Source organism: Daktulosphaira vitifoliae, unplaced genomic scaffold, assembly GCF_025091365.1.
Source record: "Daktulosphaira vitifoliae isolate Bord-2020 unplaced genomic scaffold, ASM2509136v1 Scaffold_5, whole genome shotgun sequence".
Lineage (NCBI taxonomy): Eukaryota > Metazoa > Arthropoda > Insecta > Hemiptera > Phylloxeridae > Daktulosphaira > Daktulosphaira vitifoliae.
The window spans coordinates 1,363,848-1,383,849 of NW_026099576.1; the positions used below are offsets into that span (position 1 = coordinate 1,363,848).

The window sequence follows — 20,002 nt, forward strand, 5'->3', positions numbered from 1 at the left end:
CTCACATGAATCCTATTACTAAATTATTTAATTGGTGTAAAAAATTTAAGTTTACACGCGTAAGTAATTTAATATATTATAATACGCTTTATTGAGAATTTATCAATGACAGGGTAATCAATTAGTATGCGACTTATAAGTGTAATGTAGCACAACGTTAGTTGGATTACAAAATAAAAAAATCTCATGTTCCTTCTTTATAAAAGTAATTTATGAAAAATTTCCTTAATTCTATAATTAAGAAAATTTCTTTCTTTTATCCTTCGATTTTGTTTTTTGCTTAAATTTTCCCTACAAACGAGGAGTTTTCCTCCATTTCACAACACTGGAACAGGTTTAGAACGATTTAACGGCGATGGTCGCTGGTAGTAAACAATAACATCTTTGAAGTATTTTATGGGGATAATATTAACTGGAATGGCCTTCTAAGGTAATATATTTATATAAAAATAAAATGAAGTATATTATTAGGCTCTATTTATACGTATAATTAGTATAAATTATAGATATATTTATAATATTTTTGGAAATATTGTATTTGCTTTAATGTCTAAATAGCGTATATCTGAATATAATTATTTATTAATTAAAGATATTAAAATATTATCAGTTTATCCCATTTAAATACATTATTTTTCGTCGTTCATCCAAATATCTGAAGTACAGTCACCGCCTGGATATCTAGATATTTCAATAAAAAAACATTAATAGTGTGTCGATTTTAAAATTAAACTGCATACCGTGTTTCATGAGCCATTACTGGGCCAATTGGTTCTTTTCCAAAATCAACAAGGAATGAATAATCCAATGTCATTCCGCCATTTAAATGATCAATATCAAGTTTGACCAATGTCGAACCATTTCTACAAAATTACAATTTATTAATCATATATATATAATCAAACAATAAAAAAAAACTATTTACTTAACAGATTCTGGGTAAAACTCTTTATCCCACGGTGTAAATAACGCAGTAGTTACATAAAGACGTTTACCATCTAAACTCAATTGTAACATTTGAGGTGAGCCATACAATCGCCTGTTTTTTATGTAAACTGGCATAGGTTGTTCCTTAATTTTAAAAAAACTATTACTTTTACATTTTTTTCATGTGTATTAATCATTCGAATTTCAAATGTTTAATTTTAACCAGTCATATATTTGTTTTATTTGTAAAGATAGTTGTTTAATATACAGAATGATTTTTTTTATCATAACCCACTAATTACTTGCAGAATAAAAATCATTTAAACATTTTTTTTTTTGTAGTTTTCTTTAGATACACATTATTTTTGAATTATTAATTATGGAATACTTTATAAGTACATCCCTTATACCTTGTAACAGTGTCAACTTTGTTTTTTACATGGAAACACATATTTTTAATTTAAATGGCATTTGAATTTTTGATATAACTTTATTCGTTTATTAGATAAAAACATTTAAAGTTTCGAATTTTTGAGTTAATATACATGTATAATACACAAGGGATTACAAATACAGATAACTAATTGGTGATTTATGACGTCAATATTCGCAGGACACACATAATTTATTATTAATGGTAGTAAGACACATTGTTGTGAGTTTATAAATACACTATTCCTATTCCTAGAAGGCAGAGATGGATCCTTCTCGCTGAATGTGCAATTTAATTTGGTAATAGAATATCAGAGCACATTCTTAGCTTCGTATTTTATAAATGCCATATATTATATAAATGTTTTGTGTGTAGAATTAATTAATAAAAACTATTTCAAAAAAACTCAATTTTAATTCTCCACAAATAAAAATCAGACTGTGTTACGAGTACGCGGAGATGAAGTGCAAAATTATTTCGTTATGAAGATATCGCGTAAAAATTGCATCCATTGTGGTTCTTTAAAATTTTTCAATGCATAAACAAAATTATTTGAAATTAAATTATCTTCTATCACATGTAAGAACTACAAGAAAAAATTAAAGTGTTCGAATATTTTGTTATTAGTAATATAATTAATTTTTTAGCTTCGATACGAAGTTGAGAAGGTATTAATTTTACCATGATGTGTTTTTTTTTTTTTTATGTCTTTGCCACTTTTTCTCAGCTCTCACTGGACCGATTTCTTTCAACAATACGTCAAAAGATCACAAATTATATCTAGTTGAAGACATTACCCTAAAAAATTGAAAAAATTTCCTTCGTTCCCTGTAAATGAAGAAATCTCCAAAAAAATTACAAATTTAAAAATCGGTAAATTTTGTCATTTTTTTCACTTCTTTTTCTTAAAAATTCCTTAACTTTTTCAAAAATAAACAAATCAGCATAATTTTTTTTATACTAAAACATTAGATATATTCCTTTCAATTGATATCATTTTTTTGAAAATATAACACTTAATCTGCTCATTGGGGGGGATTTAAAATAGCAACTTTTTTAGAAAAACTAACTTTTTCAACTTAATTTTTGAAAATGTTCTGGAAATACTGTGTCGTTTAAACATATATCAAATCAAAGGTTCTGTTATATACTATAAAATGAAAAAAAAAAAATTTGTCCCGACACCTTATCTTCTATGTGCAAATGGCTGTCGAAATTAAACAAAAAATGTAATGTTTGCGATAAAAATCACCTTTTATCGGGATGTTTTTTGTACTTAAAACTGCCATAACTTTTTCAAATATTAACAATTCAAAATAATATTTTTTTTGTATTGAAACCTTAGGTAATTTCCTTTTTTTTCATATCATTTTTTTTGAATATCTAACACTTATTATGCTCACAGGGGGGTTTTAAAATAGCTACATTTTTACAAAAACTAACTTTTTCAACTTAACTTTTGAAAATGTTCAGGAAATACTGCGTCCTATTAACATATATAAAATTAAAGCTTATTTCATGTACTATAAAATGAAAAAAAATTTGTCCCGACGACCAATCTTCTATGCGCAAATGGCTACCGTATTCAAAAATGTGCTATTTTTGTATTAAAATTCTGGGTTTTGTATTTTAATTTATTTTAAAATATCTTATTAGGGGAATACACTGACTTTCATGAATATTGTATAATTTAATTGACATAGAATAAGTTCATAAGACATAAGAAATTAAATTTATTTATATTTTTTTGCTTTTTTAAAGTAGAAAAAGTAACTTTTAAATTTGACTTACATAGCTTATGTTGCGTATACAGTCATATGGTGTCTTGTTGTGACCGCCCCATCAATATGTGATTGACCGCTGATAAAAATAATTAAACGAGTTCTATGCGACTCTTTAAAACGAGTCAATATTATTCTATTCGCAATTAAAACGCTCGCTCGAGTATCGTTAATACCAAACTGAACGGTATATTATCGTTTCATTTTATTTTCTCTTTTATTATTTTGTGCTCTTTTGAAGCACCGCAAAGGTGTATACGCGCCTACCTTCGCATACGCCAAAAATTCGCCATCGTCGGGACGAGATAACTTCATTTCCACGCTGTGGAACGCCTTCTGTAACAAGTCTCCTGTAATTCGCAATCCAGCCGTAAACCAGGTTACTGCCATTTGTGGATCTACAGGTCGCCTTTATTATGTTATTTTACATTACTATTAAATTATCAATTAATGTACCTATGTATATATTTTAGTACCATTAAGTTTTACTAACATTAATTTTAGTGACATAGTATGTTTGTATAATATGCTTATATAGAAATATTAATATATTAATGCTCTCCATATCTTTTAATAATATTCCATATTCTGTTGTCTACTTCTTGTAGTGTTATCCTTTTAAATTTTAGTTAAAGGAACACTCAAACATTTTGGTCCTTCATACCACGATATTGATCCTAGTAATTTTGTTTTGTCATTCTATTTAAATTATTTTTATAATAAGCGTTCAGTAATTTCCTTAATGCACATATAATTAACTTATTATTGTTTTCTTCTATTCTATTATCATACTGGTGGGGTGTACTGTTTATCAACAATTAAAAACACCGCATACTACCAACGTTCAAAGGTTAGAAGTTCTTAATTCCTGATCATAAAATTTTCAACATTATGGGAAAAAATCAAGCTCGTTTATCGGTGTGATCGGGAAAATACTTTGTTGTGCATAGTTATATATGTTAACCGGTATATAATTGATTGTGCCGTTATCGGATTTTAATAGTGTGTAGATTATTATCGTTAGTTATTTCATTTTTATCGCTCATAAGTATAATCATAGTATATACATAGTTAATAATCAATAATAATGATTTAGGTAAACAATTACTACCGGGCTATTAGTGTGATTACTACTGTTTATCTTCATCAATTATTTTTATCGATCGTGTAGCTTCTATAAATCTATGTTCCTATTAGCTTGGTTGGCAGTTACTATTTATTTTGATATTTTATTGGTTCAGTAGTACTCATTTCTTAAATATAAAACTTACTTACGAAAGCCAGTATATAATTTGTTGTCATTATGCCATTGACAGTTGGTGACACCGAACGGACGGAGCGCGCCCTCAAGCGTAGTATTTTTAAACGTAATGAACAAGTTAATAATATTGAAACGCTGTTAAGCTTAGTCAATGATGCTGAAAGAAATATTGATGCTAAACTCGTTCTTCAAACGCGCATTAAAGACATTGAAATTGTCATGACGGACTTTCGAATTGAACAGGATGAGATTTTGACTAATCTTATTGTACTTTCGCGTGAAGAAGAATACGCTAAAACGCACGCGTCTATTGGTAAACAAGTGTTAGATAATTATTATTTGATAAAGGCATCGATGACAGCTTTAGGAATAAATGATAATGAAAAAAAGATAAATACAGTAACTAATAATTTTACACATTTATCAAAATTACAATTACCGACTTTTGAGGGAGATATTTTGCAATGGCGTTCTTTTCGCGATACGTTCACTTCTGCAGTTCATAATAATGAACAGTTATCAAATGTTCAAAAATTCCATTACTTAATAACCGCTGTAACTGGTTCTGCTGCCTCCATAGTACGTTCAGTGCCTTTAACGGAAGCTAATTATGAGGTTGTATGGAAGGCCTTACACGAACGTTTTGATAATAAACGCGTATTACTAAATGCTCACTTGGACGCTATATNATTTTACTAAATGCTCACTTGGATGCTATATTTCGTTTTACCCCGTTAACATCGGAGACTTTAAATGGTTTACGAAATTTCTTGAGTATATTTCAAGAGAATGTAGGTGCCATAAAAGCCTTGGAANGAGAATGTGGGTGCCATAAAAGCATTGGAAATAAATGATTTGTCAGGTTTTCTACTTTTTTATATCGCGTCGCGATGTTTAGACTCATCGACAAAGCGTGCCTTTGAGTATGAATTTCACGAGATCGATGTACCGACTTTAGACTTGTTACTAGATTTTGTGAAAATTCGTNAACTTTAGACTTGCTACTAGATTTTGTGAAAATTCGTTGTCAAGTTTTACAAAATGTTCCATTAGTACAACATTTTCAATCAAAAACCTTGGATAGCAATAAAAAGTATGTTAAACAAAAATCTTCTTTCGTCGCGCTCTCTACATCTAGTACTCCTAACTGTAAATTGTGTAAAGAGAATCACTTGCTATTTCAATGTTCAAAATTTACGCAGAAACCAGTCAAACAAAGATTTAAATTTTCTCGTGATAATAAATTGTGTATGAATTGTTTAAGTTCATTTCATAAAACGGCCGATTGCAATTCTACAAATACTTGTCGTCATTGTTCCGCCAAACATCATTCTTTATTACATTGGGAGTACCTTCACAAACATCATCAACTAATCACAGTAATACAGGAAACTTAGCTTGTGTTAGTACGGATGTCATTGCTAACACAAATAATACGTCATTTTCGGGAGTTTCACGCTTTACTAATAGTGTTGTACTAGGTACTGCTATTGTGCGACTGCGTGACATTGATGGTGATTGGGTTTCAGTTCGCGCCTTAATAGATACCGGCTCACAGATTTCGGTAATAACTAATGCGTGTGTTAATTGTCTTGGTCTTAAACGTCGTATGTGTAATACGTCGGTTGCCGGTTTATCGGACACTTATGTGTCTGCTGTTAAAGGCTCTGTTGCATGTGTCTTATCACCCAAACACAATGTACAACCACAAATATTTTGTAAACCTATTATTTTATCGCGCATAACAGGGTTAATGCCGAACGCACAATTAACGTAAAATATCCGAAAGACTTATACCGATATCGATTTTGCAGATCCTAATTTTGATAGTCCTGGTCATATTGATTTTCTGTTGGGTGCTGACATATATCCACAAATATTGGGTCCGATATCACACGTACGTCATGCTTCTGGACTACCTTCTGCTTATGAAACTATGCTTGGATGGATCATAGTCGGACAATCCGATAAAAAAGATTATTCGCCAGCTGTTTCTTTGTGTTTAATTACTACGCCGTCAATCGACTCGTTACTTAATAAGTTTTGGGTAATAGAAGAGCCAGCACCTATAAATAAGTTATTTACAAACGATCAAAAATGCGAGGAATATTTTATTTGTACAACTACTCGAGACTCTCAAACGGGGCGATTTGTAGTTTCTTTACGGTTTCGGTTGGACCCGTCATTGTTAGGTAGTTCACGTGAAATGGCAGTTTCTCGATTTTTGAATTTAGAACGCAAACTGATAAAGGATCCGATCGATTTTATATAATAAATACCGCGAATTTATGTCTACATATGAAGATCTCGGTCATATGAAAATTGCCACGCAACCAGGAAAATACCATTTGCCACATCATGCTGTTATAAAACACGTTGGTGAAGATATTAAAATACGTGTAGTTTTTGACGCGTCGGCGCGCTCTTCTTCAGGTAAGTCTTTGAATGACATGTTATACATTGGTCCAAAACTACAAACTGACATTTCCGCATTATTACATAAAAGTCGCACATTTAAATTCATGTTTACGGCAGATATTTGTCAAATGTATCGGCAAATTAAGATGAATAACATAGACTGTCAATATCAACATATCGTTTGGCGANTATAGACTGTCAATATCAACATATTGTTTGGCGAAATTATGTGTCTGAACCTCTTCGTGATTATGAACTTACTACTGTTACATTTGGTGTTTGTTCTTCGCCATTTCAGGCGATTAGAGTACTTCATAAATTAGAAAAGGATAGTTCTCATTTGTTTCCGGCAGCGCGCGGTATTCTATCGACTCAAACTTATGTAGATGATATCCTAGCAGGCGACGATACTATTACAGGTCTCTTTAAACGACAGAAAGACGTTATGGGTTTATTGTATAGCGCAGGTTTTGATCTAAAAAAGTGGGCTTCTAATTGTATTGACCTATTGAATAATATACCATTTAAAAATAGGTCGCTTCAAACATCTTTCGATCCTAAAGACGACACGTATATTAAAATATTGGGTTTACGCTGGATTCCTGCTAGTGACTCATTTAGTTATCATACAACATCATTACCGTTAATTTACACTAAGCGTGCTATTTTGTCATACATTGCTAAACTATACGACCCAATAGGNTATACATTGCTAAATTATACGACCCAATAGGTGCGCTGGGGCCAAATGTTTTATGCAATTATTATGGCAATCTAAAGTACATTGGGACGATCAATTACCACAACCGCTTTGTGAATTATGGAAAAAATACGCCGATGAACTTATTTTAGTTAATCAGATTAAAGTTCCTCGGTATTTAAATAACTTAAATTGTACTGCACAATTAGTTGGATTTTCGGACGCTTTTGAAAAGGGATACGCCGCGGTTGTTTATTTACGTTTGTTACGTATGGATGACACTATTTCTATACATTTCATTTCTTCTAAATCTAAAGTAGCACCTATTAAACTACAAATAATAAAACTTTAACTGTTCCGCGATTAGAATTGTGCGGAGCTCTGCTATTAGCTCAACTATTGCAACGACATTTTTAAAGATAATGTGTTTATCGATAATATTTATGCATGGACAGATTCATGTGTAGTGTTATCATGGTTGACATCAGAACATTCACAATTCAAAGTTTTCGTAACAAATCGAATCGCAAAAATTCTTGAATATATTCCTAAGTGTCAATGGCGTCACGTTGTTTCTGATCTGAATCCCGCTGATTGCATTTCAAGAGGTATGTTCCCGTTGCAAGCTATCGCTCACACGTTATATTGGCAAGGTCCGTCCTTTTTAAAATTACCGGAGAATGAGTGGCCGCATTATTGTTACGACCCGTTGTTACCGTCTCAATTACCGGATTATAAAATTACAGCGACAACTTGCCTAATAACTACACAGGATCTTGATTTAACATGGCTACCTAAATTTTTTAATTTAAATCGTCTTCAACGTGTTTTAGTGCGAATCTGCCGTTTATTTAAGTACGCGCGCCGTAAAAGGGAACCTTTCATACTGTCGTTAAACAGTCCTATATCATATAAGGAAAAAGAAGATGTTATGTCAATAATCATTCGTTTGACGCAACAAAAATATTTTAACGTGCTGTTTAAGACACTTCAATCTTCAACTGATAAAATATCACCGCGTTCATTAGCTCAACTGGCACCGTTCTTAGATGATAATAATATAATACGGGTAGGTGGACGTCTTCGTAATGCTACTATTCCGTACGCGTCTCGTCATCCAGTGTTATTACCTAAATCATGCCCTTTGAGCGTATTATTGATTCGTCATTTTCATTTAACTTATTTTCATGCCGGTCCTCAACTTCTATCATCAATACTCGCCAAAAAATATTGGATTTTATCAAGTCGTTCTGCTATAAGAAATATTATTTTTGCGTGCGTCATTTGTGCTAGACATAGAGCTACAGCGCCGCAACCTTTCATGGCTGATTTGCCACTCAATCGAGTCATTCCGTCAAGAGCATTTCTTGGGGTAGATATAGATTTTGCCGGACCCATACTTATTAAAGAAAGCCGTCGAAGAAACGCTCGTGCCGAGAAAGGCTACTTATGTTTATTTGTGTGCACTTCCATTAAGGCCGTCCATATTGAGGTGGTATCTGATCTTTCGACGGAGGCATTTTTAGCATCTCTACAACGCTTCATTGCACGTCGAAGCATACCGTCTGATATATATAGCGATTGTGCTTCAAATTTCAAAGGAGCGAATCACTATATCAACTCTATATTTTTTAGCTCATCAGCGCAAGACCTATACTCAAACTCAATACCATGTAAATGGCATTTCAATCCGCCAGGAGCCCCACATATGGGTGGCTTATGGGAAGCAGCTGTGAAATCATGTAAATATCATCTAAAACGAGTTGTAGGTACTCAAATGTTTACATTTGAAGAAATTACTACATTGTCCAGTCGTATCGAGGCCGTCCTCAATAGTCGTCCGTTAATATCTCTGTCATCCAATCCCAACGATTTAACACCACTAACGCCCGCACATTTTATAATTGGCCAATCACTTTTAGACATACCCGAACCCGATATGACATCAACCCCTCAAAATCATTTGACTCGGTGGCAACTAATACGCCAACTCTATCAGTCTTTTTGGAAACGTTGGTCGACAGAATACATTACAACGCTACAGCGACGCTCCAAATGGTACAAACAGCAACCTAATGTAAATATTGGTGAAATAGTTGTGGTAAATATGCTAAATCAGCCGCCAACTCATTGGAAACTTGGTGTAGTTGAAGCGGTACATCCCGGTCCAGACCAGATAGTTAGAATCGCTACTATTCGCACGGCGGAGACCACGATAAAACGACCAGTGGTCAAATTAGCGGTATTACCGACTGATCCCGATTTGCCTTCTTAAAATATTTGATTACATTTTTATTTTTAATTTTTTTTTTTAATAAAATTAATTTTGTTATTCTCCGCATTCATTCCTCCTTATTCGTCATTATTTCCTTTAATAATCCTATAAGCTGTTTGAGAGAATACTTTTATATAAATATTATGTATATTTATCTACATATATGATATATATGATATACCAAACGGTATTAAAAAAAATATATCGTCAATCCTTTTGTTAATACATTAACATATTTCTAGCATTAACATGGTTAAATTTATTTATTGTATTTTTCATTATTGTTCATAATATGATCCACGGGCTATGGTGACCGAGAAGTTCATTGTAGTCAAAAGATCTTCATATGTTGAAAGACATATCTACGTCTTTCAATGGGGGAGGATGTTGCGTATACAGATATATGGCGTCTTGTTGTGACCGCGCTATCAATATGTGATTGACCGCTGATAAAGATAATTAAACGAGTTTCATGCGACTCTTTAAAACAAGTCATTATTATTGTATTCGCAATTAAAACGCTCGATCGAGTATCGTCGATATTAAATTGAATGATATATTATCGTTTCATTTTCTTTCTTTTTATTATTTTGTGCTCTTTTGAAGCACCGCAAAGGTGTATACGCGCCTACCTTCGCATACGCCAAAAATTCGCCATCGCCGGGACGAGATAACTTCATTTCCACGCTGTGGAACGCCTTCTGTAACAAGTCTCCTGTAATTCGCAATCCAGCTGTAAACCAGGTTACTGCCATTTGTGGATCTACAGGTCGCCTTTATTATGTTATTTTACATTACTATTAAATTATCATATAATGTACCTATGTATATATTTTAGTACCGTTAAGTTTTACTAACATCAATTTTAGTGACATAGTTTGTTTGTATAATATGCTTATATAGAAATATTAATATATTAATGCTCTCCATATCTTTTAATAATATTCTATATTCTGTTGTCTACTTCTTGTAGTGTTATCCTTTTAAATTTTAGTTAAAGGAACACTCAAACAGCTTAAATATCTAATTTTATCGTTCAACGAGAGCAACGAACAGTTGCCGAATCGGTACACATATGTCTTTCACGCATAGGGTACGAGGTTCGAATATACTTGTGGCAATTAATGTTTTGCATTTTTTTGAAGTTAGAATAAAGTGTTCAATTCATTTGATATTTATTTCATTTAGATTCAATAACTTCAATAAATATAAAGGACCCTATAACTACTATAGTTATAGGGAGACTATCTCCCTTCGTGAGAAGAAATTTATATTCATGTTAATATTATTTTACTATGTGGTTCTTTTTGTGGCTACTATTTATTTTGCCAACCCTCCCTAGACCTACTTTTTTCAACGATACATCAAATGATTACAATTCGTATTTAGTTTGAGTTATTACTCTTAAAAATTGAAAAAATAATCCTTATTCAAATTATTTATGGCCTGGTCTAACACAAATATAGAGTTTCGCATATGAACTAAATAATAACAAAATCTTTCTAATTAATATAAAAAATATTTATGTTTGATTATTATATTATATAAATAATCAATAAATATGTAACGTACACATTATTCGTCCTTCACCAACATTAACATTTCAATACCACACTAGTGCCTGATCAGCACAAACGTCCCTACGACCTACTACAGATATGCGGCACGCGCGGGTGTAAACAAAACCGATGATATTCTTCTTCATTAAAGAAATATATAACGACAGTCAGTCGACATTTTACCACGCTCGCGGCTACTCATTTTTTATTACAGATTATACTTTATTTACTACAACCTAATTCCGACAATATTACATTTTACTATTAATTTAATTATTAGATTTATTTTATTACAATCGGGTTGTGTACGCTCGCCGCTGTCGCTCACCTAACTTGGATACCACAACATCTCTAGAGATCCAGTCAGGTTATATTTAAGTATACTATTAAATAGAAATAAATGTTTGTTATCGTTGTTAGTTAAGAGTCTATATTTATTGGTCACGAAACCGCTAACCGCCCTTCTAGTGGGATATAAATTATATAGGGCCAGCGTTGCCCCGTTAAGGTACAGCTTAGCCAACTGTTAGGATCCTAGCGAGAAAGCACGTTGCAAATATATTTTAATTATAAAAAAATGCGTAACAAACAGTATATAAATAAAATAATTATTCAATATTTAAAAAAATAATCAAGTTCTGAATATATCAATTAGGCTGAAATTGAAAAAATTTCTTAGGGTAACTCGTTATTACAAGAAAAAACGGTATCAAAATTAGAATAGCAAAAGTTGAAAGTTTTTATTTCTTCATCATTTTTTTTTAATTAAGTCCTTAATTATTTTGTTTTTTATAGGTTTTATAAAGAGTGTTTGTTACTGAAAATAATTAATGCACAATATGATAAGACTTTGATGTACAATATTATAGATCCTCATAGATATTATTCTATATAAAAAAAAATGGCATAATCAAAATTTATTGTTAAGACGTAAAACGTATTATAACTTTTTTGATAATTTTTTAGTTATATTGTTGTGCGTGCCCACGTGGTAAAAGAATAAAACTTAATAAAAAAAAGGAAACACTCACTTTTCAATAAAAATGTAGAATATATAATGTGATTGAACAGTAAATAATACAATACAACGTTAATTATTAACCACCATATATTCTATACTCTACTCAATATAAAATAATATCAAGGGGTTCTTAACAATATATTATTTTCTCTGTTGCTTAATATTAATTATTGAGAATTTTTTTTTTTTATTAAAATCTTATTATACAGGGTGTTCAGTAAGTTAGGAAACAGTTAAATTGTTACAAACAATAATTACAATAGAAATTCGTTTCCTTGTATAATAGAACAAGGAAAAAAACGTTTTTCTGGAAAAATTACTTAGCGTACTCGGATTTTCAAAATTTTACTGAAAATAATTAATGCGCAATATGATAAGACTTTGATGTACAATTGTTCGCGCCGCAGAATAGGGCGACACTGTGGAAGGCTATCACATTTTTCATGTTGTCCTTTTGTGATAAGAGACTGATACCTTTTTTTTTATGGTTATGAATCTACATGTGTCTAGAAGAAATATGTTCTTCTGAATAATCCTTTTATGTGGATTTTTTGTTCTAAGCCAATTGTGGGCTACTCAGATACATGTGTCTAGAAGAAATATGTTCTTCTGAATAATCCCGTTGTGTGGATTTTGTTCTCGGCCAATTGTGGTTGCTCATTTATGTCGGAATGTGTGTGCCTCACAGCAACATCATCTCAAGTAAAAATTGCTAAATTAAATAAAAGAAGTCAAACCATAAATGTGTTCCTCAGCCACTTATGTATAAGTATTTATTGATGTAAATAACTTGTTCTTTTCTATTGGCAAGTTATAATAATATATTATATCTATATCTATATTTATATACATTTATAATTTTGGTGAATTGAGGTTTAAGTCATTTAATATATTCCTTGAGAAATTAAATATAAATGTTGTTAAATGTTTACTAACTGTTAAGATTATGTATAGTTTAATGTTATAATATATTTTTTTATTAATATTCATCTGTCATTATAGGAAAAATTGTTTCTGTTCTTTTACCAGTTAAGGCCTTGTGAGCCCAGTAGCCCTTTCAACAATATTCAAATAAAAAGTAGCTTAACCAACTTTTTCCATACAAACAATTAAAATCATTAATTTCTAATATTCTTAAAGTATTTATTGTCGAATTAGATATGATATGATAAAAGTATTTAACTACAAGAGTAAATAACTTTACTTTGTAATTTATTAATTTTTTAACTCTATTTATGTGTGCTACTACTAGTCTATAATATTCCAATATTTTTTGTAACATGTGCTATATAAAACATAAATTTAAAAAAAAAATGATTTTTAGTTTCACCTGATTTTAACGTTGGTTTTTTCAATTATAATCAAATTTTATAATACGCTCAATTGAGTAAATCTTTTTAACAACTTTTTTTTTATTGGTTCATTTAGTTAAAGTAAATCATTAAAATTAATTGAGTTGTTCGGGTGAACGCTCAAGTTGGTCATACTGATAGTGCATTATCTGGTGATAACACTTTAGTCATCGGACGCTTGGCCGTTACAGTTTAGAATTCACTCTCTATCGATAGTTTTTAATTTTCACCATTTTTGTTTGTTTAACGGTTTGTTTTTTTTCCCTCTCGCTCTCGTTGTTATACTATTGCTTTTCGCTTAACCTAAAACATTATATTTTTTGTTTTACTACTAAAATCGTTCATCTGGTGTTACTTCGTACGCACGTTTTTGTTAGCCTATTTGAACCGGCAGCGTAATACCAAACCAGATTTGTATAATATCAATTGGTAATAATTTCAATAGTTTATTTATTATATGTTATTATATACCTTGTGGTTCGCACATTAGCTCACATTACCAATCGGGGACATTGTCATTTGTATTAAACCCTTTAGATATATTAACTCTATTCTGGATTGTTACAATACAATTATTCTATTAAAACACAATCAGCAGACGGTTAAAGTGCGAGTCCCTTGGTACAATAGTCCAGTACTATTAAATTTAGAATTCAATTAAGTCAAAGTGTAGTTAAGTTTCTAGGAATTTACGTTACTATTATTTCTTTATGTTATTCATGTTGGAGTATAAAGCACTTCCAGTACATAAGCCCACATAAGTTAAAGAGATTAAATAGTTTAGTTGCTCATTTTATTAGTGTATATTAATTAACTATTTATTGTTTAATGAAATTAGTCGTTTGTCATTGCACGATTAAGATTAACTTTGTCCTTTGGTTATTGAACTCTAATGTTTGTCTATTTGTTTATTAACTCATAATTTGATAATAATTGTTTTTTTTTCATATATTTGATTCAACTACTTCTCTTGAACAAGTTTATTACTTATCCCTATCTTCATTTTGTTAACGTTCATAACAATTATACTTGTGTTTTGTCCAATACCTGCTAATTACTTAATTTAATTTGTTAATATAATTAGACAAAATAATTGAATTTGAGTCTGTATTAAACATCACTTTTTGTACTTTGCTCATTGCAATAAATTTACTGATTTCATTGAATCATGTCGCACTGAATACTCACATTTCCCTTTACCTCTTGAGCACATATACAGTCCACTATCACAAATCATGTATTATAAATAACTAACTGAACACATATTACAGGTAAGGTAGTTAGAGCATTGGAGTTAATTGGCTTACTCATGGTACAAATTTTATTTACTTTTACTTCCATAATACTTGATGTTATAATTTTTATTTAGCTTAATTGTTCCTATTCCTCCCTATCCCTCCACTCCACGCACCTTCCTATACAAATAAATCAGATAGTCATACTTAGAAAATCAACTGACTAACCGGCTTTTCTCTTGTCGCCTTCGTAAGAATAGGAGTTCGTTCACTGTTCAGTCCTGTTCCGAACATAAGTTCTGAATATTTCAATTGCAGAATCTTTTTAAACACCAAAAATTAATTAGAAATGATTACTATGATTTTTATTTAAGTGATCTATTACGATAAAAATGTAAAAAAAACCCAGCACAGGGGGGTCGCGGCACAGTGGTCACGTGGCATAGATGGATCAAGTATAATGATATCTGACAGTGATTAAAATCACTATAAAAAAATATATTACACTTATAAATCATAAAACTTGTAATCAGGATATAAATAAGAAAATAGGTGATCATGTAGCTTTTGGAATAATCCATACATTTTTTAAAATTAATTACTATCTACAGATTTGCATCGAAGCGTTTTTATGATAGTAATTTTAATCACTGTCAGACATCATTATACTTGACCCAACTGTGCCACATCCCTACTGTGCTGGTTTTTTTTTATTTATCAATCCAAAAATTGGTTTTTTATAAATTTTTTTTGGAAAAGTTTACTTGGATAATTTCTTTGTTATATTTATAACTGGTATGTTTTTTTGTAGCATACTAAAGTTTGGGTCTTGGTTGAATTTATTATCAGATTATATTCTTTAAATGTGACATTCATTATATATAATGCTGCTTGCAAGTCTTTCTCGAATGTAGCGAGAATGACTGTATTATAAACAAAACGAAATATTTGTATTAGTAGCCCTCCTATTTTCACTCAAATTACTTTTTGATCTTACCAAAGCTTTTTGACATTTTTTGCTTTTTAATAAATAAATTGAACAATGTAGGTGAAAGTGGATAGCCTTGACTTTCATCTTTTTGAATTCTGACAGTCGTTATTGTTGAATTAATATTGATGTTGGTTTCTTGCTCTTCATAAATCTTATATAGAATACGTCTGTCTTTAAAATTGATCTGTGTTTATTTTAAACTTTAAAGAGACTTATTTAACTTGTGTCGAACGCTTTTTCTAGGAACAAACATGCCATTTAAATCATTTTTTTTTTTAATTTTCTTTTCAATTATTAATCTCAGACCTATAATAGTATCTTTGGATCTTTTGTTCTTCTGGAAACCATATTGATCATAGTTTAGCTCTATTTGATATTTTATCATTTACGTGCGTGTATTGTAACTTTTTTCATTGAAGTATCGTTTGATCAGTTTATATGCCTTGTCCTGTTGATTTTATTTCATCATATATTGTCTACTTCTTCTTAATTCTTTTAGTTCCACATCTCTTTGGCTTTTTTCGATTCACAGTTTATTTTATTTATTAACGTCTTATACTTGTATAGTCTTTTACTTTTTGCATCTATTTTGTTATTAGGCAATCTTCTTCTCTCTATATCTCGAATTATTTCCATTTTTATCTATTCGCATATTGATGCTGGGGTCTCCATAATTAATATTTCTTTTGCTGCTTCCCACTATCAGGCATATTCTAGCCCTCACCCACAGGGGAAATTAAATTATTAGAATATAATAAAATTAATGATCATTAATCATGATTAAAGGAAAATAATATTCTGTAATTAAGATAGTATTTTACAAAAACAAAAAAATTCTTTTAAATTACCTATATACTACATAAAAATTTTTCAATACAAAATCTAAGTACTATTATGTTGTGTGTGGTGTATAACAACTGATTAGCCGTTAATAGTGATATCCACTACTACGTGGGTAATTGGTCCGCGTTTAAAGAGTAAATTAGTTTAGTACGAGTGCATACTCACTACATACGCGGTATCAATGCAGTGGTCAAGTGTGTGTGTGCTGAGCACATAAATAGTTAAATTGTATTAACACCAAGTAAATTTTTTCTATAGAATCTCCCAGGAAAATGTTGAACTGTCCTTAATATAAGTTATAATTATTTACACTTCTATAAAACATTTTTAACTGCAATGATCAGTAGAATTGACTGCTTAAAATTCGAGATTTGAAATTTAGACACAAAAAATTATCTCTTTTCAACAAAACCTTAAGTTTATAGAATAAAAATTTTGTTAATTTAAAAAATGTAAAAAAAGAATAAACCTCAAATTATAAAAAATATCTGATTTTTTTATAGTAAACAATTTTTTTTTACTTTTAGTTCAAGGTCTCTTATAACTGTAAGTGGACTTCCTTTTGTCAACACTCCACCCAAAAAAAGTTGACATATAAGTTGAGGATTTTTTGTATCAGTTATATTATATTGTCTGATATCTCCATGTAACCAATTGGAAAAATACAGATATTTATCATCCAATGAAATTAAAATATCAGTGATCATACCTAGAATATTTAAAAAATAACTTACTTAACTCCTAACTACGTCTCATGCAATAAATTTAACAATTTAAAATAGAATAATATTTTTTTATACAAGTGTTATACTTTTCTATAAAAAATAAACAACATCAAAGAATATATAAAATATACATTGATAAAAATTTACTTAGTCAATAAGAATAAGAAAGTAATTAAAAAATTAGTAAGACATTTTTATGTGGTAAATCAGTGTCAAAATCATTGGATATTACTCTGTTAACCTTTTTCTAAACTTAATAATAATTAAACATTGCTTTTTCACAATATTAAAATGTATATGACATATACTATATGTATTTAAAGTTTTAATTATTTAAATTAAAAATAAATTTACCGACAGTTAGACACCAAAAAATATACTTTATGGTCACAGAACCGTCGAAGAACAAAGAAATTTGTTTTTTTGTCGTCTAGTTTTGACGATCGGGTAAAAAGCGTTGGACGCGTTGATAAAAGCGTTGGACGCTCAATATGCGAAAAATATTGCACAAAGCACCCACTACTATATTTATTTTTTACTTTTTAGTTTCATGTTATGATTGTAGTTACTATCAATATCATGATTGTAACGGGTAACGGGAAATCAGGGTTCGATTCCGGAGAGGGAGTCAGAGAAACGGCTACCACATCCAAGGAAAGCAGCAGGCGCGCAAATTACTCACTTCCGGAACGTGTAGGTAGTGACGAAAAATGACGATACGGAAATCATCCCTCGTAATCGGAATGAATACTTTATATCTCTTAATTAGAATAAAGCGTGTTAATATATAAATTTTAATAGTAATTAGAATATATATATATACATGTAAAGCGACTTAAGTACGTAAACGTATCATGCACTAGGTACAGTCGTGTTTTGTGGGTAGGCGGGTCGGACTAACGTTATACCTGAGGTATAAACGGCGGTAGGAATATATACGTAAACCGTATTTGTTACAAACAATGAGAACAATAGAAACCCGTTTCCTGACTTACTGAACACCCTGTATACGTAAACCGTATTCACGCGGATGATAATGGTCAATCAAAATAAAAATTTGTTCATATATATATATATATATATAATATTGATGACACGCACGTGTGTACGGGTACGATAACCAAAAATAAATTTATACAGGAATAGTATTGCCGGCGTGGGGTGGGGAGAACGCGTTATGACAGTCTAGTCTCAAGGCCATAGACGACGGAATATGCGATAACGCGTGGCGCTTGGAGAGTTACAAACATACATACAGNTGATAACGCGTGGTGCTTGGAGAGTTACAAACATACATACATACATACAGGTGAAACTAATATAAGCGTGTTAAAAATACCTGGGTTATTCACATGCTCAGGATGAAAACCTGTTTTAAAAAATTTTGGTGTTCCCCATTCTGATGATACTAAGATATCCCAATAAGGTTGGTACCAAAAGTCATAACCAAATTTTGCTGTTTTTCCTATAGTCCAAGTTTCTATAATTAAAACAATCACATATAAATATACAAATTTACGAAACATGCAATATTATTTTTACCTTTAACAACACCTTCATTAGCATCAATTAATAAAAAATCACCTTTCTCGTTTCCTTCAGCATCTCCCATAGTTGAAATCATAACAGAACCATTAGGAAGACAATGAGTTGTATGCAAAGAAGATACATTTAGAGCATGTACTTCCTCTGGTTCAATTGTCTGTAAATTAAAATCATTTTAGATGATATATATTATGGGCTTCACATAAAAATCATTAGTGATTATATACAGGGTGTTCAGTAAGTTAGGAAACAGTTAAATTGTTACAATGAGTACAATAGAAATTCGTTTCCTTATTTACTGAACACCCTGTATAACACATATGATCTTGATTTTTTTCAGGAATATATGAAAGAAGGTATTGTTTTCAATTATAGCACAGTCTTTACGTTAAAATTACATAATTATATATTAAATAACGGTAATAACAAAATTAAAAAAAAAAAGAAGAAATATTTGTTGATGAGTTAACACCAAGACAAGGATACACAGAATAATTAAGTTGATCACTAAATTTCTCCCAAAATAATAATCATTTTGAACAAGAGATCAGGGATGGACTTAAAAAATATTTAATCGCTTAAAAAACATAAGATAAATAATACTCAACAAAACCAAAGAAAATATTATCTAAATTATTATAATAGGGGACATTTAGTGGTCAATGATAAATCAATACCTTATATACAAAGCGTTTCATCAGGTTCTGACATTTTAAATAACTTTTGATACAGCAAATAATTTGCTTTACTTTTTTTTTAATAACTTTTTTTTCAAACATATAAATAAATATTAACAAGCTCAGTGATGTACCATATTCTCATAGTTGATTAATTTTGGGAAAGAGTAAAATGCCGATTACATTAAAATAATTATTCCTAATTATCAAGGCCGTATTTGGGGGGGGGGTTGGGGGTTCACCCCCCCCCCCCCCCCCC

The 20,002-nt window shown here is 30.7% G+C and overlaps 1 protein-coding gene across 1 annotated transcript in view; it reads right to left on the bottom strand.

Annotated features, from left to right (window-relative positions):
- Positions 1-564: 564 nt before the first annotated feature.
- Positions 565-20,002, bottom strand: part of LOC126908346 (methanethiol oxidase) — a 35,511-nt gene continuing 16,073 nt past the window's right edge. The window contains exons 4-9 of the mRNA XM_050690337.1: positions 19,064-19,223; positions 18,861-19,001; positions 17,318-17,505; positions 926-1,071; positions 741-863; positions 565-681 (exon numbers count right to left, since the gene is read on the bottom strand). Of these exons, the coding sequence (XP_050546294.1) occupies positions 630-681; positions 741-863; positions 926-1,071; positions 17,318-17,505; positions 18,861-19,001; positions 19,064-19,223 (810 nt within the window). The 3' untranslated portion in view covers positions 565-629. The remainder of the gene's footprint in view (positions 682-740; positions 864-925; positions 1,072-17,317; positions 17,506-18,860; positions 19,002-19,063; positions 19,224-20,002) is intronic.